Source organism: Hyaena hyaena, unplaced genomic scaffold (genome assembly GCF_003009895.1).
Source record: "Hyaena hyaena isolate Hyena2069 unplaced genomic scaffold, ASM300989v1 scaffold_193, whole genome shotgun sequence".
Classification (NCBI taxonomy): Eukaryota; Metazoa; Chordata; class Mammalia; order Carnivora; family Hyaenidae; genus Hyaena; species Hyaena hyaena.
This window is the reverse complement of record NW_024080823.1, coordinates 1,678,781-1,697,171: the sequence shown is the minus strand read 5'-3', so window position 1 is coordinate 1,697,171 and position 18,391 is coordinate 1,678,781. Positions and strand designations below refer to the sequence as shown.

Genomic DNA, 18,391 nt, shown 5'->3' with positions numbered 1-18,391 from the left:
GACTTGGCACGCGTGCTCATTCTCCCTCCAGGGATACTGGAAAGCTCCTTTCCTTTCCCCTCCTCTCAGAGGACCTTCTCCACTTCTAAGACCGGAACAGGTGTCCCTACTCTGCATTTCCCTAGATGCCCTTTACAGCACTTACCACGCTCCACTGCAATTACCTTCTCATGTTTCCAAATCCGTCACCACTTCTGCCAACCTTAAGAGGGCTACTCACTGCTTCGTCCATACTGTCTGACACACAGTCGGTGCTCCGTAATGAGTAAGTGAATGAATAAAATAAATGAAACAGGGAGAGAGAAGAGGGGGTGCTAGTTTACCTTTATATAAGGTAAGGTTATCTTGCTTTTATCTGTTACCAGTATTATTGAGATAGAACCCACCCCTATAAAGTATACGACTCAGTGGTTTTAGTTATTTGTTTTTGGATCAGCCATTAAAATATTTTTCTTAATGTTTATTTTTATTTTGAGAGAGAGGGAGAGAGAGAGAAGGGGAGGGGCAGAGAGAATCCCAAGCCGGGTCTACACTGTCAGCGCAGAGCCCAACACGGGGCTCAAGATCACAAACAGTTAGATCATGACCTGAGCTGAAATCAAGAGTCTGACGTGTGACCCACTGAGCCACCTGGTGCTCTGGATCAGCCATTTTTAGGAGTAACTTACTTACAGGGGAAAATACTGAATTCATGAAAAATTTACAAAATCTCAGTGTATTTCAACTTTATTATGAGAAAAATGTTTCTGTTGTTGTCAGAACACAATACTACTTTAAATACATTATTTAGAGCCTATAACTTACCATTTAAATCAAAAAGATATAAACACGTCAAAGGAATGAAACATACATCTTTATTACGTGTGGATCATGGATTCGTGGTCCCCTCCACTCCCCGACGTGGTCTATAATGCATGCCATTCCCCTCATGGTGTCCCTCGTTCCCCAGGCAGCACCCTGTGCTCTCTGCTTGCCTGTGTCTGTATCTGTATGTGTTTCGGTTGTTTCTTACGGAGGGGGTTGTGGTAGAGTTTTGGGGGTTTTCGATGCTATAACCTTTGCTTTCTTTTTTGGGAAGTGTATCCAAATCTTTGCTTCATTTTGCTCAACAGAAACGAGGAGTTCGGTTTCTATCCTAGGTCTTCTCTTTGTCGGCAGTCGGCTGTACCACAGATAATAGACGACACGACTGTGGAAAATAAAAGGAGTATTCAGAGTGGCACATTCTGCTGCAAATCACCACAAATCCCCGGGGTAGGCCCTGGACTGCAGGAACCATGCTCTCTCCTCCGTACAACCACTCGGGCTCTCCTGGAACCATGCTTTGCCCCAGGTTGGGGGAGTTGTGTGTTTATACACGTGGAACCTGAATGGAAGGCACGCACAGTATAAAACATGAGGGAACGTAAAAGGAGAACAGTGGTTTTCAAACAGTTGTGAGAGGCAGGGGACCTCGTTTTCTGACCGGGAGTCACAATGGATCGCTCGACAAGTGGGTGTGCTGGAGGAAGTAGGACCAGGACAGTCTCAGGGGACCCTGGACACGACACTGTGGGGCTGAGCTGGGTCCTAGGAGGTCAACGGTGGTGAGCACACAGACTCGGGGTGCTGGAAAGTCTTCGTCCCACAGTGAGGCCAGGATGACCGACTATATCAGGTTAGGCAGAGGGGAGGCTGCGCCAGGCCCTGGGCAGAGTGGAAGACGTCTGCGGAGATGAGGCGGCTGCAGTGGGGAAGGTGGGTAGGGACGTGCCCGCGGGGAAGGAGTTAGGACGGGAATACTGAGGACCACACTTCCACGAGGAGAAAACAAAAAGTCATTCTTCAGGAAGAGACAAGAAACTCCTGGGTTGGCAGTAAGAAATGGTGACAAATTCGGAGGGACGCCACAACCGTGCTCCGTCTGTGACACTTTATGTGGCCCTGGTCTGGGCTGAGGGCCTGTGAGGAAGCTGTTGTAAACTCTCAGGCAGGAGACCAGAGCTGCCCCAGGGTCTGAGGGAAAAGGGACATTTGCAGAGAAAAGCTTCAGGGAAGGATTCCGTTGGGTGGGTAGAGGGGGGTGAGATGGAGTTCAGCTTCAGAGGTAAAGGCAGGGCCGTGCTGGCACCGCCTGGGAAGCGGTGGATGGGCATTGAGACCGGGCAGAGGGTGGGCTGGAGGTGCTGGGTCTGGGGGGCCTACGTCCTGGTAGCTGAGTGTGTGAACAGCAAAAGAGAAGAGGGAGGCTGAGGCCCGAGCCCGGGGACAGTCTGGGAAGTCAGCGGACAAAAGACTGACGGACCAGGCAGCCGTCTCAGAAGGCGGGGCTCAGGATAAGCTTCCAGAGCACAGCTGAGGGAGGAGTCTGACAAACACCTGGCAGCCGGCTGCCCTCTGAGTTTCAGTAGAGTCAGGAGACTATGGGAGAAAGTGTGTCTTACAAAGAGGAAAGCTGTGAAGTAGGCTTGACCGACTGTTCTAGAACAGAGTTGTGCGCGTATGTTTGCAGAGGGGAGGGAGCCAGTGCACGGGACAGGGCAATGAAAGAGCCGTGTCTGAAGATCTGGAAAGGAAGAGCATTAGCTGAGCATGAGGTGAGATGAGGCCCCAGGCATGAGTCTGGCCTTTTCGCCGCAGAGAAGGTTCGGAGCCGGGATGCTTTCCTGCCCCTGCACCCCCAGCCCCGGACCGGCCTCCACGTCTACTCCCAGTCCCTGCAGCTGGCGCAGGCCGCAGGGAGGGCCAGGAGCCTGACTGTGACCATGGGGAGGAGGACACTTACAGGTAGGAGACAGCCCCGAGAGGAAAAGCGCACGGGTCCAGGACCAGACGGATGGCAGGAGGGAAGAAGCCAGGCAACCAGACGAGTTCGGAGCTGAAGGAGGAACGAAGCTCCAGCAACGTGTAAGCAGCTCCTCTCAGCAAAGCGAGGGGAGACGTGGGAGGGAGCGTGGGGAGATTCACTGGATGGACCATGAAGGCAGGGGGGTGACACGGGGGTAGGGCTGAGGCCCTGTGCGCACGCAGCGCCGGCCTTGTGGGAAGACAGCTGCCAAGACTCACCCACACGGCTCTAATGAGGCATGGCTGGCGGAAGGGCCAGAAGCTGACAGTTTCAAGGGACTAATGGAGATGAACCGGCAGCTGCCTACATGCAGGTGAGTAAAAAGCGAGGTGCGGCTGGTAGGAAGTGGAGGTGGAGGGAAGGTGAAAAGGCAGCCCACGGCAGCTATGGTGGAAGGGAGGAGCAGGGGCGGCGGGGGGACGGGGAGCGGCCACGGGCCAGTGGGGCAGATTTCAGAATCAGGTCTCTGTACAAGTGACGTGGAATACAGGTGTTAGAGAGCCAGAGAACAGGGCCCCAGGAAGCAGCAAGGCACGGATGCAGATGTCCTTGAACCTGAAGTGAAGGATCCTGAGAGACGTGCACTGAAGTCCTCGGGGACGGAGGTGACCCAGAGGCAATCAGGGGCTGGGTCATGTAGGGCATTTACTTATTTTACAACGGCATTGGTCTCATTTGAGCAGGACAACCGTCTGAATGTGTGAACGCTAAGAGGCTTTTGTACCTCTTCAAAGGTCTTGAGATTTGTAGATGGTGCAATCGCTTCCCACGTCCCATTCCATCCTCTGGAAGAAGTAGACCATGGTGCTTTCCATCAGTAAGCCACTCAAGATGGCCAGAAAGGAGACCTTTCGGCTGATATTCAGGGTCACTAGAAAAAGAAAGGCAACTATTAAGTCCTTGAGAGTTTAATCAAAGCGATGTCGGCATGTAAACTATGTGGTATTATGAATGGAACTGTTTTGTGAAGCTGTTTTAAGAAAAATCTCTATTTGTTCTTATTCATTGGTGCTGTTATCTTCTCCCAGTTTTTTTAATCTACGGACCTTTGGAGAGCAACAAAGCAGGTGCTGATAACAAAACCACTACGTTTCTCCTCCTGAAATCAAGACACCGACTTCCATGAATACAAAAGGAGAAAATTCAAAATAGATTTGAGGGTTATAAAGAGATCAGCAAAAAAACAAAACCAAAAACAAGCAAACAAAAACGGAGACTCTCAATCTAACAGTTTATAAGACAATAAGCATTACGATAAAAGGTTACGATAAAAGGTAATAGGCTCATTTAAAATAACCCTTCTCACAACAGATGGGAAAAATGAAGACGCACAAGGCTGCTCATCCCTCCTCTGGTGTGGCAGGAACGGTGCCTCCTGGCATGACAAGTGCCCGGCCAGGTCACATTCGGGTTCACAAAGCAGAGGGATTAATGGTTCTCTACAAACCCCGCAGCACTGCGATAACGCACACGAGAGCAGTTTGAGAACTAAAAAATGCTGTATGGTTCAGGTGAACAAATACTGGCTATATGCTCTGAATAAGGCATCAGAGGAGTGCCAGGCACTGTTATTATCCCACGAAGGATTCCAGTGTTTTTTGTTTTTTTTAGTTGTTTAATGTTTATTTATTATTGAGACAGGGAATAACACAGCATGAGTGGGGGAGAGGCAGAGAGAGAGGGAGACACAGAATCTGAAGCAGGCTCCAGGCTCTGAGCTGTCAGCACAGAGCCCGATGCGGGGCTTGAACCCACGAACCATGAGATCATGACCTGAGCCGAAGTCGGACGCTCAACCGACTGAGCCACCCAGGCACCCCATCCAGGGTTTAACAGGTTTTGCAACAGCGTGGTGCAGAAATAAGGCCTTAAGCTCGTATGTGGGGTGGAAGCGGAGAAGACAGAATGAAACACAAACGTACCTCGAATTGCCTGAAAATTGGACGTGAGGACAAATACTTTGATGAGTCTGAGGCACAGAGGGGTGTAGTCATGCTCCCAGATGACGGCTGGAATCAGCAAGAGTTTTCCATAGCTAGACAACAGTAACGCTTTCAGCAGCAAAATGAAGTTGGGTTTCTTTTTCGCCGTCATCGGTCGTTCTAGCCACAGGAAGGTAAGGATGCCAGTAAAAAAGGCGGTTTGTTCTGAGGAGGAAGCAGAGGACGAGAATGTTAATGCCCCCCTCCGAACCACGGCTCTCTACAAACAAGCCCCAGTTCCAAAATAAACTCATCGGCTGACTTCATTAGAACTGCTTTATCAAGATCAAAGTTTCTTTTTCCTCCCTCCTGCTCCTCCTTGTTTTAAAAAAGTAAGCCCCTGCCTTTGTGTCAAATCGTGCTGGTATGATTTCAGAAACATATTTCAACAATTCTTTTCGTGGAGTATTTCCTCACCCCAAGTAAAAGCCAGTCCGTTAGAATTGTGATCATCAGCTCTCTGAAGTTCTTGCCAGGAAGTAAGGCTCTGTTTGGATGTTTTCAGTGTTCGAGACCTCCACAGAAAGAATAAAACAGGAGCGTGGGGGTTTTTAAGTCCGAGAGACGGGAACCACCCTAAGAATTACATACGAAGATGTTTTTCTTTGCTTATTCTTCCACTATTTAGTGAGTGCCTCTTATCTACAATGTTTTGAATACTGTTAGATAAATTTAAAGCTTCCTGAATTCATTTTAACAAGCTTTCTGAGTGCAGTTCCTTATCCTTCCAGAAAGTATTCAGAGTCCCGTCCAGAAGAAGCCGCAGTGCCACCAGGTCTGTTCTATCCCGTGTTCTATCCCCGTTAACTAGGATTTTAACCGTTCTTTTAACTGCAGTTATGATTTTTATTCAGACTGCTAGCTGTCTGATTACCCAGCTGCATACGTTTCCAGTGGTCTGTCCCTAATTCTATTTTTTCCCCATAAGCTATGTTATGTAGGTTTCTGCAGAATCAGGTTTTTCTAGAGCACATGTAACATCTTAGAGGAGAGACAACTGTATTCTTCCTAAAATGTTTTATAACCAAACAGAGCCAAAGTAGAGAGGTTCCAAACATAGGTGATTAGAATCAGTAAAAATAATTTTGGCTGGTTGACTACATGAAATGTGATCTATCCCTTGGTGGTGGGGCGGGAGTGGGGGACACCCTATCTTCCTGCAAAATAAAACTCAAGGGCTTGTCAACTGCAAAGATCTGCTTAAACAGGCAGATCTTACAGCCTGAGGTTTGGACCAGCAAAGTAATGAAAGCGACAAAGAACTTTCCTTAACAACAAGAACGATCTAACAATAGCGGGCTGTCTCTTGTCGCTGCAGACACTCAAACAAAGCTAGATCATTTGGGCAAAGCTGAGAGAAGGATTTCTAGCACTAGAGAGAAGGGTGGGCCAGATAACCCCCACATCTTTCTAACTCAGAAGCTGAGAGATTCAGGCACCCCCACCAGCCCTTGGGCCCCACTCCATCTTTCAGAAGGCAGGTACTATGAGGCTTTCATGGATCAGCCGGGTTCAGGACCTGCCACCGGCCTACAGCGTGCTGCATGGAGAAAATACCAGACGGGGAAGCAACAGACCATCCGTCTCAGTGCTGACACTAACCTGCAGTGGGATTTTGGGGGGAAATCTTAGGTATAGACACGGGAGAACCCAACCTATTTACCAAAGGGGATGGTTGTGAACATTCAATTGATAAAACCGTAAAAGCAGTGTTTAACTTATAAAATGCTATATTTATGTAGGACATTTTTATAAGCTATTTTAGGGGTTCAGACCCTAATAGTGGGTTAAAAAGTAACAGCAGAGAAAAATTCCTGATTGAGTGTGAAAATATCCACTATAGAACAGGAGCTACAGGAATTCTGAACTATCTGAAAATAAGCCGGGTTTATTTTTTATATTAAAAATTATGGACGTACAGGAGTTTATCCTTAGAAATTTTAAGAGGCTTTGCTTTAAAGCTTAAAATTACATGAGGTTTGAGTTCTTGGCTTAGGCAATGTTCTCAAGGATGCGTTTAATATTATTATGTACGTTTGGGACTTCTTAGCATATAAATTTTAAAGCCTCAGAAATGGATGAGAGGACCCAGGAAGTGAGAGCAAAAAGAGAAGAAATGGGGACAAATGAGGACCCACAGTCCAGGCATATGACACTGCAAGAAGGCACTGGAGACTCAATATTGCTAACATTTCACTCTAATCAAAGAGTTTTAGAAGCAGAACATGAAAGCCAGTAAGTAAGAAAGCAGTGACATAAATTAATTCAACACATTCTGACCTCAGTCACAAACTCGGATTCTGACAAAAAGCAGTTCCTTGAACTTAAGGAATTTGGGGCAGGAGTCACTTTTGCTGAATGTAGTCAGATGAAGAACGAGTCTTCCCTATTAAACAGGTTGTGTTCGTTCAATGCATTTAGCACAACACATTGGATAACGTCTGGCAATTATCAATCTGTTTTAGTAAACAAGGGACCTGGGAAATCTTTCAATTGGAGAATCAGAAATTAAAGACTTTTATCTACAATATTATGCCTCAACATATTTAATGAAACTCTAATCTGATAAACATAACCGTTTCCGTAACCTATGTGTGGTAACAAATAAAAAGCAAGCAAGCATGTAATTTAGACAAACTCGTCTAGCAGGTTAGTAGTAGAGCTGAATGTTTAAGTCTCAAGTCCTAAGTTAAGCCCCTCCTCTCACCCATGAGTAAGCCCCACCCACTTCACTTCTGATCAGAACAGTGGGTACTAGTTCGCTGAGAACAGAAAGCTCGGCTTCTTCCTACCTAGAGAAGCAATTGCGAACATTCTATAGAAATCCCACTCCTTGGCATATCTGATGAAGTCGTCAGGATCGGTGTTCTGGTTTGAATCTTGGAGCTGCCACCACCTCAGGTATGCTTCGCAAAGCAAACAAAATATGCAGAGTTTCCCATGCATCTGGGAGTGAAAAAGACAATGCCATTCACTGGGTAGAGAGACACCCAATTATACGTAATATTGAGTTGGCACAGACATGGCCAAGGACTTGTCGTTTTGAAGAACCTCCCAGCCCACAGCTTTTCAAAAGCAGACCTGCCCAGTTAGGTGTGTAATTGTGTTGCCCGTAAACCGGTAGCTCCTCATCAGCAATGACCGTCAGAATCACATGGGGAGGTTTTTCAGACTTGAAGTGTCGCGGCCCTAGTCCTGATTCAGAATCTTTGGAAGTAGATCCTACACATGCAATTTTCAAACAGTTCTGGGGGCCACGGGGGGTCCTGATGTATACGCCTAGCTAAGAAATACTGCTCTAAACAGTAGTCACCCTTCACACTATGGTGTCAGCGTCTGTCCTACACACAGAATCAAGCACAGAATTGATGTGACTCGCGGACAGGCAGAAGCAGCAATGAGAAGAGGTTTTAACCTGAAGATTCCATCACGCTACATAGCAAACTATTAGTCTGAACATAAATTTTTATTTTACTGTTTTTTAAGTTTTACTAATTTTTAAAAAATGTTCTTTATTTTTTAAAATTTATTGTTTAATTTACATCCAAGTTAGTTCGCATCTAGTGCAACAATGATTTCAGGAGTAGATTCCTTCATGCCCCTCACCCATGTAGCCCATCCCCTGTCCCACAACCCCTCCAGCCACCCTCTGTTCACCATATTTAAGAGTCTCTTATGTTTTTGACCCCTCCCTGTTTTTATATTCTTTTTGCTTCCCTTCCCTTATGTTCATCTGTTTTGTATCTTAAAGTCTTCAGATGAGTGAAATCATTTATTTGTCTAACTTCGCTTAGCATGATACCTTTTTGTTCCATCCCTGTAGTTGCAAATGGCAAGATTTCATTCTTTTTGATTGCCGAGTAATACCCCACTGTGTGTGTGTGTGTGTGTGTGTGTACCACATATACCATATATATACACACACAGACACACATATATATACACCACATTTTATCTATTCACCCATCGATGGACACTTGGCTCTTTCCATACTTGTCGATAGTGCTGCTATAAACACTGGGGTGCATGTGTCTCTTGGAAACAGCACACCTGTATCCCTTGGGTAAATACCTAGTGGTGCAATTGCCGGGTCATATAATAGTTCTATTTTTAATTTTTTGAGGAGCCTCCATACTGTTTTCCAGAGTGGCTGCACCAATTTGCATTCCCACCAGCAGCGCAAAAGAGATACTCTTTCTCTGCAACCTCACCAACATCTGTTCTGAACATAAATTTTTTAAAAAATGGCCCTATGCTGGATGAGTGTAAATTAATGTATGGAAAACACAGCAATTAAAAGATAGAAAGTTCTAAAGCTGCAAGTTCTAAAGAGTCTGAAATTATGGCAAAAATAAAAAATACCAGGTAACAAGAATTGGCTTTTTACACTGCAGTACTCCTGGGGCACCTGGGTGGCTCAGTTGGTTAAATGTCCAACTCTTGGTTTTAGTTCAGGCCATGATCTTACAGTTTGTCAGTTTGAGCCCTGCATCAGGTTTCTGTGCTGACAGTGAGGAGCCTGCTTGGGATCACTCTCCCCTGCTCTCTCTGCCCCTCATTCTCTCTCTCTCAAAATAAATAAATAAACTTTAAAAAATAAAAAACCCATTACCTCTATGGGTTGGACTTTCTCTATCAATATAAAGTGGGGAAAAGAATCTGTGTGCAAACCCGATGCAGCCCTGGGATAGGTATCAGTGTGGGCTTCTGAGGTTCTAGTTGACACAGTGGTTCTCCCAGCTGTACTTCAGAATTAGTTGGGGGTGGTGGTGGTGGTGGTGATTAAGAAATACTGATGTCTGGGGGCCTGGGTGGCTCAGTCGGTTGGGTGTCTGACTTCGGTTAGGGTCACGATTTTGCGGTTTGTGGGTTTGAGCCCCACGTTGGGCTCTGTGCTGATAGCTCAGAGCCTGGAGCCTGCTTCAGATTCTGTGTCTCCCTCTCTCTCTGCCCCCTCCCTGCTAGCACTCTGTGTGTCTGTCTCTTTCTCTCAAAAATAAATAAACATTAAAAAAAATAAGTAAATAAAATATTTCTCTTTTAATGCTTGCTTACTTCTTCTAGGTATATTTCCCTCCCTACCTGGATATATTTAATTTTATTCTGTTAGAAATAACTGATATCTGTTTCAAAGGACACCTACTAAAAGGCAATACAGATTATGGTTTGTCAGTTTCCTCCCAGTGATTGTATTCTTAAAAATTCACTAAACATTGTGTGCCTTGTTTATCAATGCCTTGCTATTTCTAGAAACTTCCAGTCGTTGCCGAGATAAAAGACCCATCCTTATTAGAATTTCTTTTTAAAATAATGTTCTTTGATTCTGTTGAAATTATTCTTTAAAAATGCAAGAGCATTATAGAGTAAAATTAGAAAATAAAAAAAATTAGCACAACTTACGTTTATTTTAGTATTGAAAAGAATATGTCTGTAGGCCTGGGCTTTGCATAAAATAGCATTAATCAAGATGATAACAGGATCATACTCGATGTATTTGTCTACAGGTTTCTGGCAGGATTTCTGAAATAATGCAAGATAATATTAGAACAAGCAAACTCATACATTCTGAAATCTTGAAGGATTTTGAGCAAGCAGAGTCTATCTTGGGCTCGTAGAGCAAGAAGGACATGTCAGCATTTATTAAAACTAACTTCTTATCAGATACAAATTGTTCACTCACATAAGCTCTGGTTTCAGAAATGACTAAATACAATCTTGTAGGCTAGAAATATTAATCTTTTAATCTCATATATAAGGAAGCAAAAAAATATTTGACTTTTTTATTTTATTTTTTATTTAATGAACTTTTTTTAATAGTTTATTTTTATAATAGTTTATTAAAAATATTTGACTTTTTAAAAAATATTTTAACTTTTTTTTTGAGAGAGAGAGAAAGAGAGACAGAGACAGAGCATGAGTGGGGGAGAGGCAGAGAGAGAGAGAGAGAGATAGAGAGAGAATCTGAAGCAGACTCCAGGCTCTGAGCTGTCAGCACAGAGCTCGACGTGGGATTCAAACTCACAAATAGCGAGATCATGACCTGAGCTGAAATCGAACACTTAACTAAATGAGGCACCTAGGCACTCCAAAAATATTTGATTTAAAGACTGAACTAGGCAGAAAAGTATCCCAGAAAATGCTTTCAATTTGTACCAACTGTTATAAAATAAGAAATCAATTTATAATGTACTTCCATTAATAAATTGTTGCGTATTGGCTAGATGGCCACCAACTTTGCGGTTCTTGAAACATGATTTGGAGAAAGGGGTTCAAAAAAGCAACCCTGCACCCAGAGCTTCTGAGAGCTAAAAGCAGGTAAAGAATGTGGCAGATAACAAGAGAAGCTTGGTTCCCTCCTCCCCACACCCCCATTAACATTGAGAATATGGGAGGAAAATGCACTTTCTCTGTGAAGAGCACAGTGAAAACACTCAGAATACTGAGCTATATACATAAGCAAGTGGGGGTGCAGCATGGTTATCTGAAGCTAGGCACCTGGGCTCTCAGTAATTCCTACTAAGTTTTTGTTTTTGGATACATGTGATTCCATGTTATCAAAGTCCAATACCATCAGAACATATAAAACAGGTGTACAAGAATGAGCTCATTAGAGGGGCGCTTGGGTGGCTTGGTGGGTGAAGCGTCAGGTCATGAGCTCATGGTTCGTGAGTTTGAGCCCTGCATCGGGCTCTCTGCTGTCAGCAGAGCCTGCTGGGGGGCCCTCGGTACCCCTCTCTCTGCCCTTCCCCCATGTGTACTCTCTCTCTAAAAAATAAACATTAAAAAAAATTGTTTTAAATAAAAAAATATTAAAGAGAACAAGCTCATTAGAAATGTGACATTTCAAACAGTTTTAGATACAAAGTTGCACTAAGCCAACTATTCTAATGGCTGCATTCAAACATAAAACATTTTGAGATGCTGAGAAGACAAAATAGAAATAGAAGTGATGGATATGCAAATATACTGGGATGACCGATATACATCAAAGTGCTAGGGAAAAAATGAAGTGCACTGAAATATCAACCCCACTCTCCAAATGTAAAGAAAAATCACTTCCAATTGAGTTTCTCCACTTCATTCATGTTATTTACAAGGAATGCGTATGTTTTTAAGTCACCAAGTGAACCAATGAAGGGGGATGTGCTATTACCTCATTTAAATACACCTCATTAAATACCTCATTTAAATACACCTAATAAAACCGAGGCATAAGATGTTAACAATTTCACAGTTTTTCAGCTGGGCAAAGAGTAAGCCAGTGACTAGACAGAAGCCATGGAATCAGAAATCCTACAGTCATGACAAAGAGCTGTGTTCTAGACACCGTCCCTGTGCTGCCCACAGGCAAAGCACTTCCTCTCTACAAACAACACAACACAAAGATGCTACTTCATTGTAAAATGGATCTGCTGGCTAGTCAAGGGTCTTACCGCTATCCTTTAAAAGTTCCCTAAGGGCCACCTGGGTGGCTCAGTTGGTTAAGCGATTGCCTCTTTATTTCCGCTTAGGTCATGATCTCACGGTTTGTGGGTTTGAGCCCCACATCAGGCTCTGCACTGACAGCTCGGAGCCTGCTTGGGATTCTCTCCCTCTGACCCTCTCCCTCTCCTGCTTGTTCTCGCTCTCTCTCTCCCAATAAGAAATAAAACTTAAAAAAAAAAAAAGTTTCCTAAAACCCATCTTAAGGCAGCATTGCAAGTCTATCTAAGCCAGGATTTGGACGATTTTTAGGAGGCGGTGGCAGAAAACAGGAGCTGCAGACATGGCAGCCCAGTCTGCTCTTTTGCAATCACTTGTCGGACAGATGTGTTTGGAGTGGCTATAACATTCATTACAACAGCTCTCTTAGCCATTTCTATAGACCAGGCACTTCCAAGGTGCTAGATATTCACCTTGACATGGAAGTCCCTATCCTCAAGGAGCTTATAGTTCGGAGGAAGACGAGGAAGCATGGCGACGGAATGGACACACGTAGTAAAACATCTTAGTGGAAGATGGCTACAATTAGATATGTTTCCTAATTTTGGCAAAACTGCTCCCCTCCATTTGCTACTTACTGGACAAATATCCTAAAAGAGAGAGCTCTCCTCTAAGAATTAATCTGTAAGCACGCGGACTCCGCACACTCCGGAAACTCAAATACTTCCGCCACCTCTATCTTACCACGGGTATGAATTACTTTCTTCTGCTATGTTCTTCAGTTCCTTAGGGAATCACATCTCTTTCAGAACATAAACTGGCCAATATTTTAGAAATATTCTCGCTGCTTCTTCCTCCCAATCATCTCTAGGGCCGTCTTCTTCCCCATTCTCAAACCTGTTCCATTTTAGCTCCACAGTAAGCCAACCCGTATCTTAAAGCTGGAACCCCCACCCCCCACTAGACTTGAAGCTCAAGGGCAGGATTCTGTCTTAGTCATCTCTGCATCCAGCATGTAAGGGTGGAGGCTGAAGAACAGAATTGAAACTTAGGAGAATCTCAAAGGAGTCTTGCTTTGTTACCACCATAAACTTATCAAATATCTGAGCACATACAGGAGTCTAGGCACTACAAGATATCAAAACTACTATATCTTTTAACAGAATTATAATAAACTGTGCAAAGTCAAAGGAGAGGGAGTGGCCAAAAGCAAGCGACATGCTTCCACGAGACGGAGGAAAATCAGGGACACAGAGAGGCAGGCTGGGAGGAATGGCAGTGGAAAAACAAGAAGAACAAAGGGAAGGGAAGGGAGCTCGGGAGGAGAAGCACTGGTAGGAGATCAGGCTGAGTATACTGCCAGCAGCTAAGAGACCAAAGTATGTGGGAGTTACCAGCTAGACACTGGCTATTTTTTCAGAACCAATAGCCTGATGTGTAAAAATGGTTTACTTTTTCCTCTCACGACTTGGAGAGCCTTTAAAGAATTAATTATTTTGTGATTTAATTTTCAGAGTCTAGCATCAACTAAGTGATCTTTCCTATATAATGCTATTATGCACTACTATGCATTATCATGATAAAAATGAGATTACACACTCTTATGTCCTCAGGAAATGACTGTGTACAATCATGTACCGTACCACCATTCATTATCCCAAATATAATTCCAAAATCTGTGTCCCAGGTGATGGGGGGCAATGTTGGGGGAAGGGGTGAGGAACCAGGGGAGGGCATAGCTGTTGATCTAAACAACTATCCGATAACTGTTTTCCATAAAATTGCTTTCCATAAATAAGATATAGAGAAGCCAGCATCTGACAATTAAGAAAAGGATTTTAATACCAATAATTAAAAGAGATTTATAGATTATAGATATATTCTATTATTGCTAACTTTAGTTAGATGGCTATGTGGTTGTCATCTTTAAGACAGATTATTTAATTGGGCCAATCAAAGATCATTAAGTTTAAACCCCATATAACTTACTATTCTCTCCCTTATGCCGTATGGCCAAGGATTTGACTATCTAAAAACCTAGAAATGGTTCATTCATTCAACAAATATTTATTGCACACTTCTACATATCAGGCACTGTTCTGCGTGAACTAACTACATTAACGAATAACTTATATATAATCTCAGTCCTTGTGTAGCTTATATTCCAGTGGGAAGAGACAAGCAATAAATAACAAATAAGTTAATTATATAGACTATTCAAAGATGATAGGTGCTATGGGAAAGAGAATACGGGGAGAGGGGATAAGGCCCCCCGGACTTGGGAGGGGGAAGCACAATTTGTAATAGAGTGGTCAGAGTAGACCTCTCTGAAAGGCCAATAAAACTACCTGAAGGAGGTGAGGGAATTAGCCCTGTCAGACCTCTGACAGAAGAGTGTTCCAGGTACAGTGCAAGGGCCCTGAGGAAGGAACCTGCCTGGTTTAAGGACTATCAGGAAGCAGGGGTGCCTGCATGGCTCAATTGGTTAAGCATACAACTTTTTTTTTTTTTTTTTTAATTTTTTAATGTTTTATTTCTGAGAGAGAGAGAGAGAGAGACAGCGTGAGCAGGGGAGGGTCAGAGAAAGAGGGAGACACAGAATCCGAAACAGGCTCTGAGCTCACTGTCAGCACAGAGGCCGACATGGGGCTTGAACCCATGAACCGTGAGATCATGACCTGAGCCAAAGTCGGACACTTAACTGACTGAGCCACCCAGGCGCCCCAAGCATGCAACTCTTGATTTTGGCTCAGGTTGTGATCTCATGGTTGTGGACTTGAGCCACGTGTTGGGTTCCACACTGACAGCATGGCGCCTGCTTAGGATTACCTCTCTCCCCCTCTCAAAAACAAAACAAAACAAAAGCAAGAGTATCAGGAAGCAATGGAACTGCCGTAGAATAATAGAAGAGCAGCAAGAGACTACATGGGTCTGACAAACCAGTGCAAAAATTTTGGCCTTAACTCCAAGATGGAAAATCACTGGAAAGTTTGAGAAAACTTACACTTTATTATTTATTTATTTTTAAAGTAGGCCCTATGCCCAACATGTGGCTTGAAGAAACAATCTGGAGATCAAGAGTCACATGCTCTACTGACTGAGCCAGCCAGGTGCTTCTCTAACTTACATTAAATTTTTTTTATACGTTTTTATTTATTTTTGAGAGAAAGAGAGACTAAGCGTGGGGGGGGGCAGGGATGAGAGAGGGAGTCATAGAATCTGAAGCAGGTTCCAGGCTCTGAGCTGTCAGCACAGAGCCCAATGCGGGGCTCAAACTCATGAACCATGAGACCATAACCTGAGCCAAAGTCAGCCACTTAATCAGCTGAGCCACCCAGGCGCCCCCATCTAACTTACATTTGAAAAGGAACACTTTGGCTGCTAGGCGAAGAGACTGAAGAGGTTCAAGGGTGCTACAGGTTAAGAGTTGATAATAATCCAGGTGAGACATGATGGCAGTATGGACCAAGGTTGTAGCGGTTGAGGTGGTGAAAAGCAGTGGATTCCGAACATAATCTGAAGACAGTTAACGGGACCTGCCAAGCAACCGAATAAGAAAATGTGGGAGACAGGAATCAAGGATGACTTGGAAGTTTTTTGGTCGTAGGAACTAACACGGTAGAGTTGCCATGCACTGTGAATGTCTGAGAGAACTACAAATATCCAACTGGAGAAATCAAGTAGTTACTTGGACATCTGTGTCCTGGAATTCAGGGAAGAGCTTCAGGCTACAGGTTTAAATTTGGGAGCCGTCAAAGTTTAGGTGGAATTTAAAGCCAGGAACCAGAATGAACTCTTGAAAGGAGAGTGTGTAGACAAATAAAGGCCCAAGAACTGAGCCTTATGTAAGAGGTAAGGCAGAGGACACAGAACTAGAAAGGAGATTGAGAGGAAACAGTCAACAAGATAAAACTAGAAGAGCCTGGTGTTCTGGCAGGTGCACACAGTGTGTCCAGGGGAAAGTAATAAGGTCAAATGCTGCTGACAGTTAAGTGAGAATAGACTCTTGGGTTTAGCAAAGTAGAAGTCAGTGATCTTAAGAACAGTTTCTAGTGAAATGCTGGGGGGCGGGGGGTGAAGAAAGAGTGTCTGAAGAAGATCCAAGGGAAACCAGGAAAGAAAATCAAGATGGTAATTCAAAATAGCTCTTAAAGGACTTTGGCTGTCAAAGGGAAGTGGAAAGACAGCCGGAGGCAAAGGAGAAAGTAGGGTTGTGTGTGTGTGTGTGTGTGTGTGTGTGTGTGTGTGTGTTTAAATTAAGGAAAGACTACTACATGATCCAGCAGAGACAACTGTCACAGGGATGTCCCTAGTGGTAGAAAGTAGGTTCCTAGCGCACATGGGCACGTTGGTTTTGGTCAGGTATACTGAACAATTCATCCATTCTAACAGCAGGGAAGACAGAGCATATGAATAATGGGTGCTATTTATGTGGTTGAAAAGCTTGTGGAAGGTCTCATCTTTTTTTTTTTTTTAAGCAAAGAAGGCATCATATGTGGGGAAACTTGAGGAGCGAAAAGGTTTATGCGAATGTGAATGGATTAGTGAAATGTAATGTGACGGCCAGACGGCATCAAGGGCTACATGAGGTTCGTGGGCATGAATTTAGGTGTTTTTTCCTCAGTGAAATACAGCTGCAAGGGAAGGAGACAGACTGGACAATATGCTGGACTCAACCAGGGTTGAATTTTGCCATGTGAGGGAAGGCAACTGACAACAGATTAAATAGGTACACATTCCTACTTTGTCTGCTCCCTTGTATATTCATTCATACAGGCCACGTTTTCCTAATGAGGATTATTATTAAAAACATTTTTTTTAACGTTTTATGTATTTCTGAGAGAGAGAGAGGGAGAGAGAGAGAGAGAGAGAGAGCGCGAGAGACAGCGTGAGCAGGGGAGGGTCAGAGAGAGGGGGAGACACAGAATCCGAAACAGGCTCCAGGCTCTGAGCTGTCAGCACAGAGCCCTACGCGGGGCTCGAACCCACGAACTGTGAAATCATGACCTGAGCCAAAGTCGGACGCTTAACCGACTGAGCCACTCAGGCGCCCCCTAATGAGGATTATTAGCAAATCATCAGGAAGGAGATCAGAAATGCGATAAGAACCTACTGACTGCCTCCTGTGGGGCAGATTCTTTGCTAATAACGCAAAAAGAACCTCAAATGTTGTGACTTTTTAAATATAAAGTCATTCCCTATAGAGTATGAACACGCTGAAAGCAAAATTTTCACGTTGTCATTTTTGGTTGTTTGTGTCACCAACGTTCAGCCTTACTGCTTTGCACACAACACAAACTGTACATTCGATAATCACGAAGGATGAAACCCAAATTAAAGTGCCCTAGAAAATTTTAATACGGGTTTTGAAGTTTAATGATGATAGCATTTACCCATGAAAGGGAAAACAGCTAAAAACTAAATAGTTTGGGCGTGAACACAAAACGTCAACATAATCCGATTTTTAAATTTCGCTGCACAACGCCTACATCCATCTGGGTTCGAGGATCCGTCCGCCGCGTTAGGTCTCACCGGCAAACACGACGGGTATGAGAAAACCACTCGAGGGTAGTGAGTTCTCTAACACTATAGATAACCGCAAAGGCTCGGCTGATTCCGGACAGGAATGTCGAGTACTGAACTGAAGACTATATCAGAGGATCCTGAGACCTGTTGATGTTTACTGCCCTAAAAAGCTGACATACATGTCCCACTGCCTCTCACGGTCCCTGAATCCCGCCACGCCATTTTCTTCCCAAGGACACCCACGCCTAACAACTCACGCAGATGGTTATCTTCAGCACTCCGTGGTTATAGTCTCGGTACAACTCCTTGGCCTCTTGGTTGCATTCGATACACCTGTACTGGCAGGAGGCCGAGGCAGCAGGAGGAGTGGCTGCAACCCCATCCGTGTTCCCCTTGCCCGCGGCCACCCCTTCTGCGTTCCCCTTGCCCGGCCGTAGCCCATTCCGCCCACCGGTGCCCATTTCCACGCAACTGCAGCCGAGAACTTCCGATTCAGTGGCGGGGGAAGATGTCGGACGTCAGACCGGAAACCCTGTTCCGTGCGGTGCTTGATGGGATTCGTAGTCCCATCCTTGGAAAATGGGGCTCGCGGCTGACGGCGCCGGGACTACAACTCCCAGCAGGCAATGCCACG

At 44.4% G+C, this 18,391-nt stretch overlaps 1 protein-coding gene across 1 annotated transcript; it reads right to left on the bottom strand.

Annotated features, from left to right (window-relative positions):
• Positions 1-710: 710 nt before the first annotated feature.
• On the bottom strand, positions 711-18,218 carry ARV1 (ARV1 homolog, fatty acid homeostasis modulator). The gene is made up of 6 exons (XM_039241249.1): positions 18,015-18,218; positions 10,210-10,329; positions 7,602-7,755; positions 4,750-4,974; positions 3,552-3,698; positions 711-1,189 (listed from the first exon to the last, which is right to left on the bottom strand). The coding sequence occupies exons 1-5, from the start codon at positions 18,216-18,218 to the stop codon at positions 3,556-3,558; spliced, it is 846 nt and encodes a 281-aa protein (XP_039097180.1). The 3' UTR covers positions 711-1,189; positions 3,552-3,555.
• Positions 18,219-18,391: the final 173 nt, after the last annotated feature.

Excerpts from the sequence above, each read along its gene's own strand:
- ARV1 (XM_039241249.1), bottom strand. The coding sequence starts at position 18,218 with ATGGGCACCGGTGGGCGGAATGGGCTACGGCCGGGCAAGGGGAACGCA. Across the intron at positions 10,330-18,014 it reads TGCTGAAGATAACCATCTGC|AAATCCTGCCAGAAACCTGT; the intron begins GTGAGTTGTTAG and ends GCATTATTTCAG. Across the intron at positions 7,756-10,209 it reads TTTTCAATACTAAAATAAAC|ATGCATGGGAAACTCTGCAT; the intron begins GTAAGTTGTGCT and ends TTTCACTCCCAG.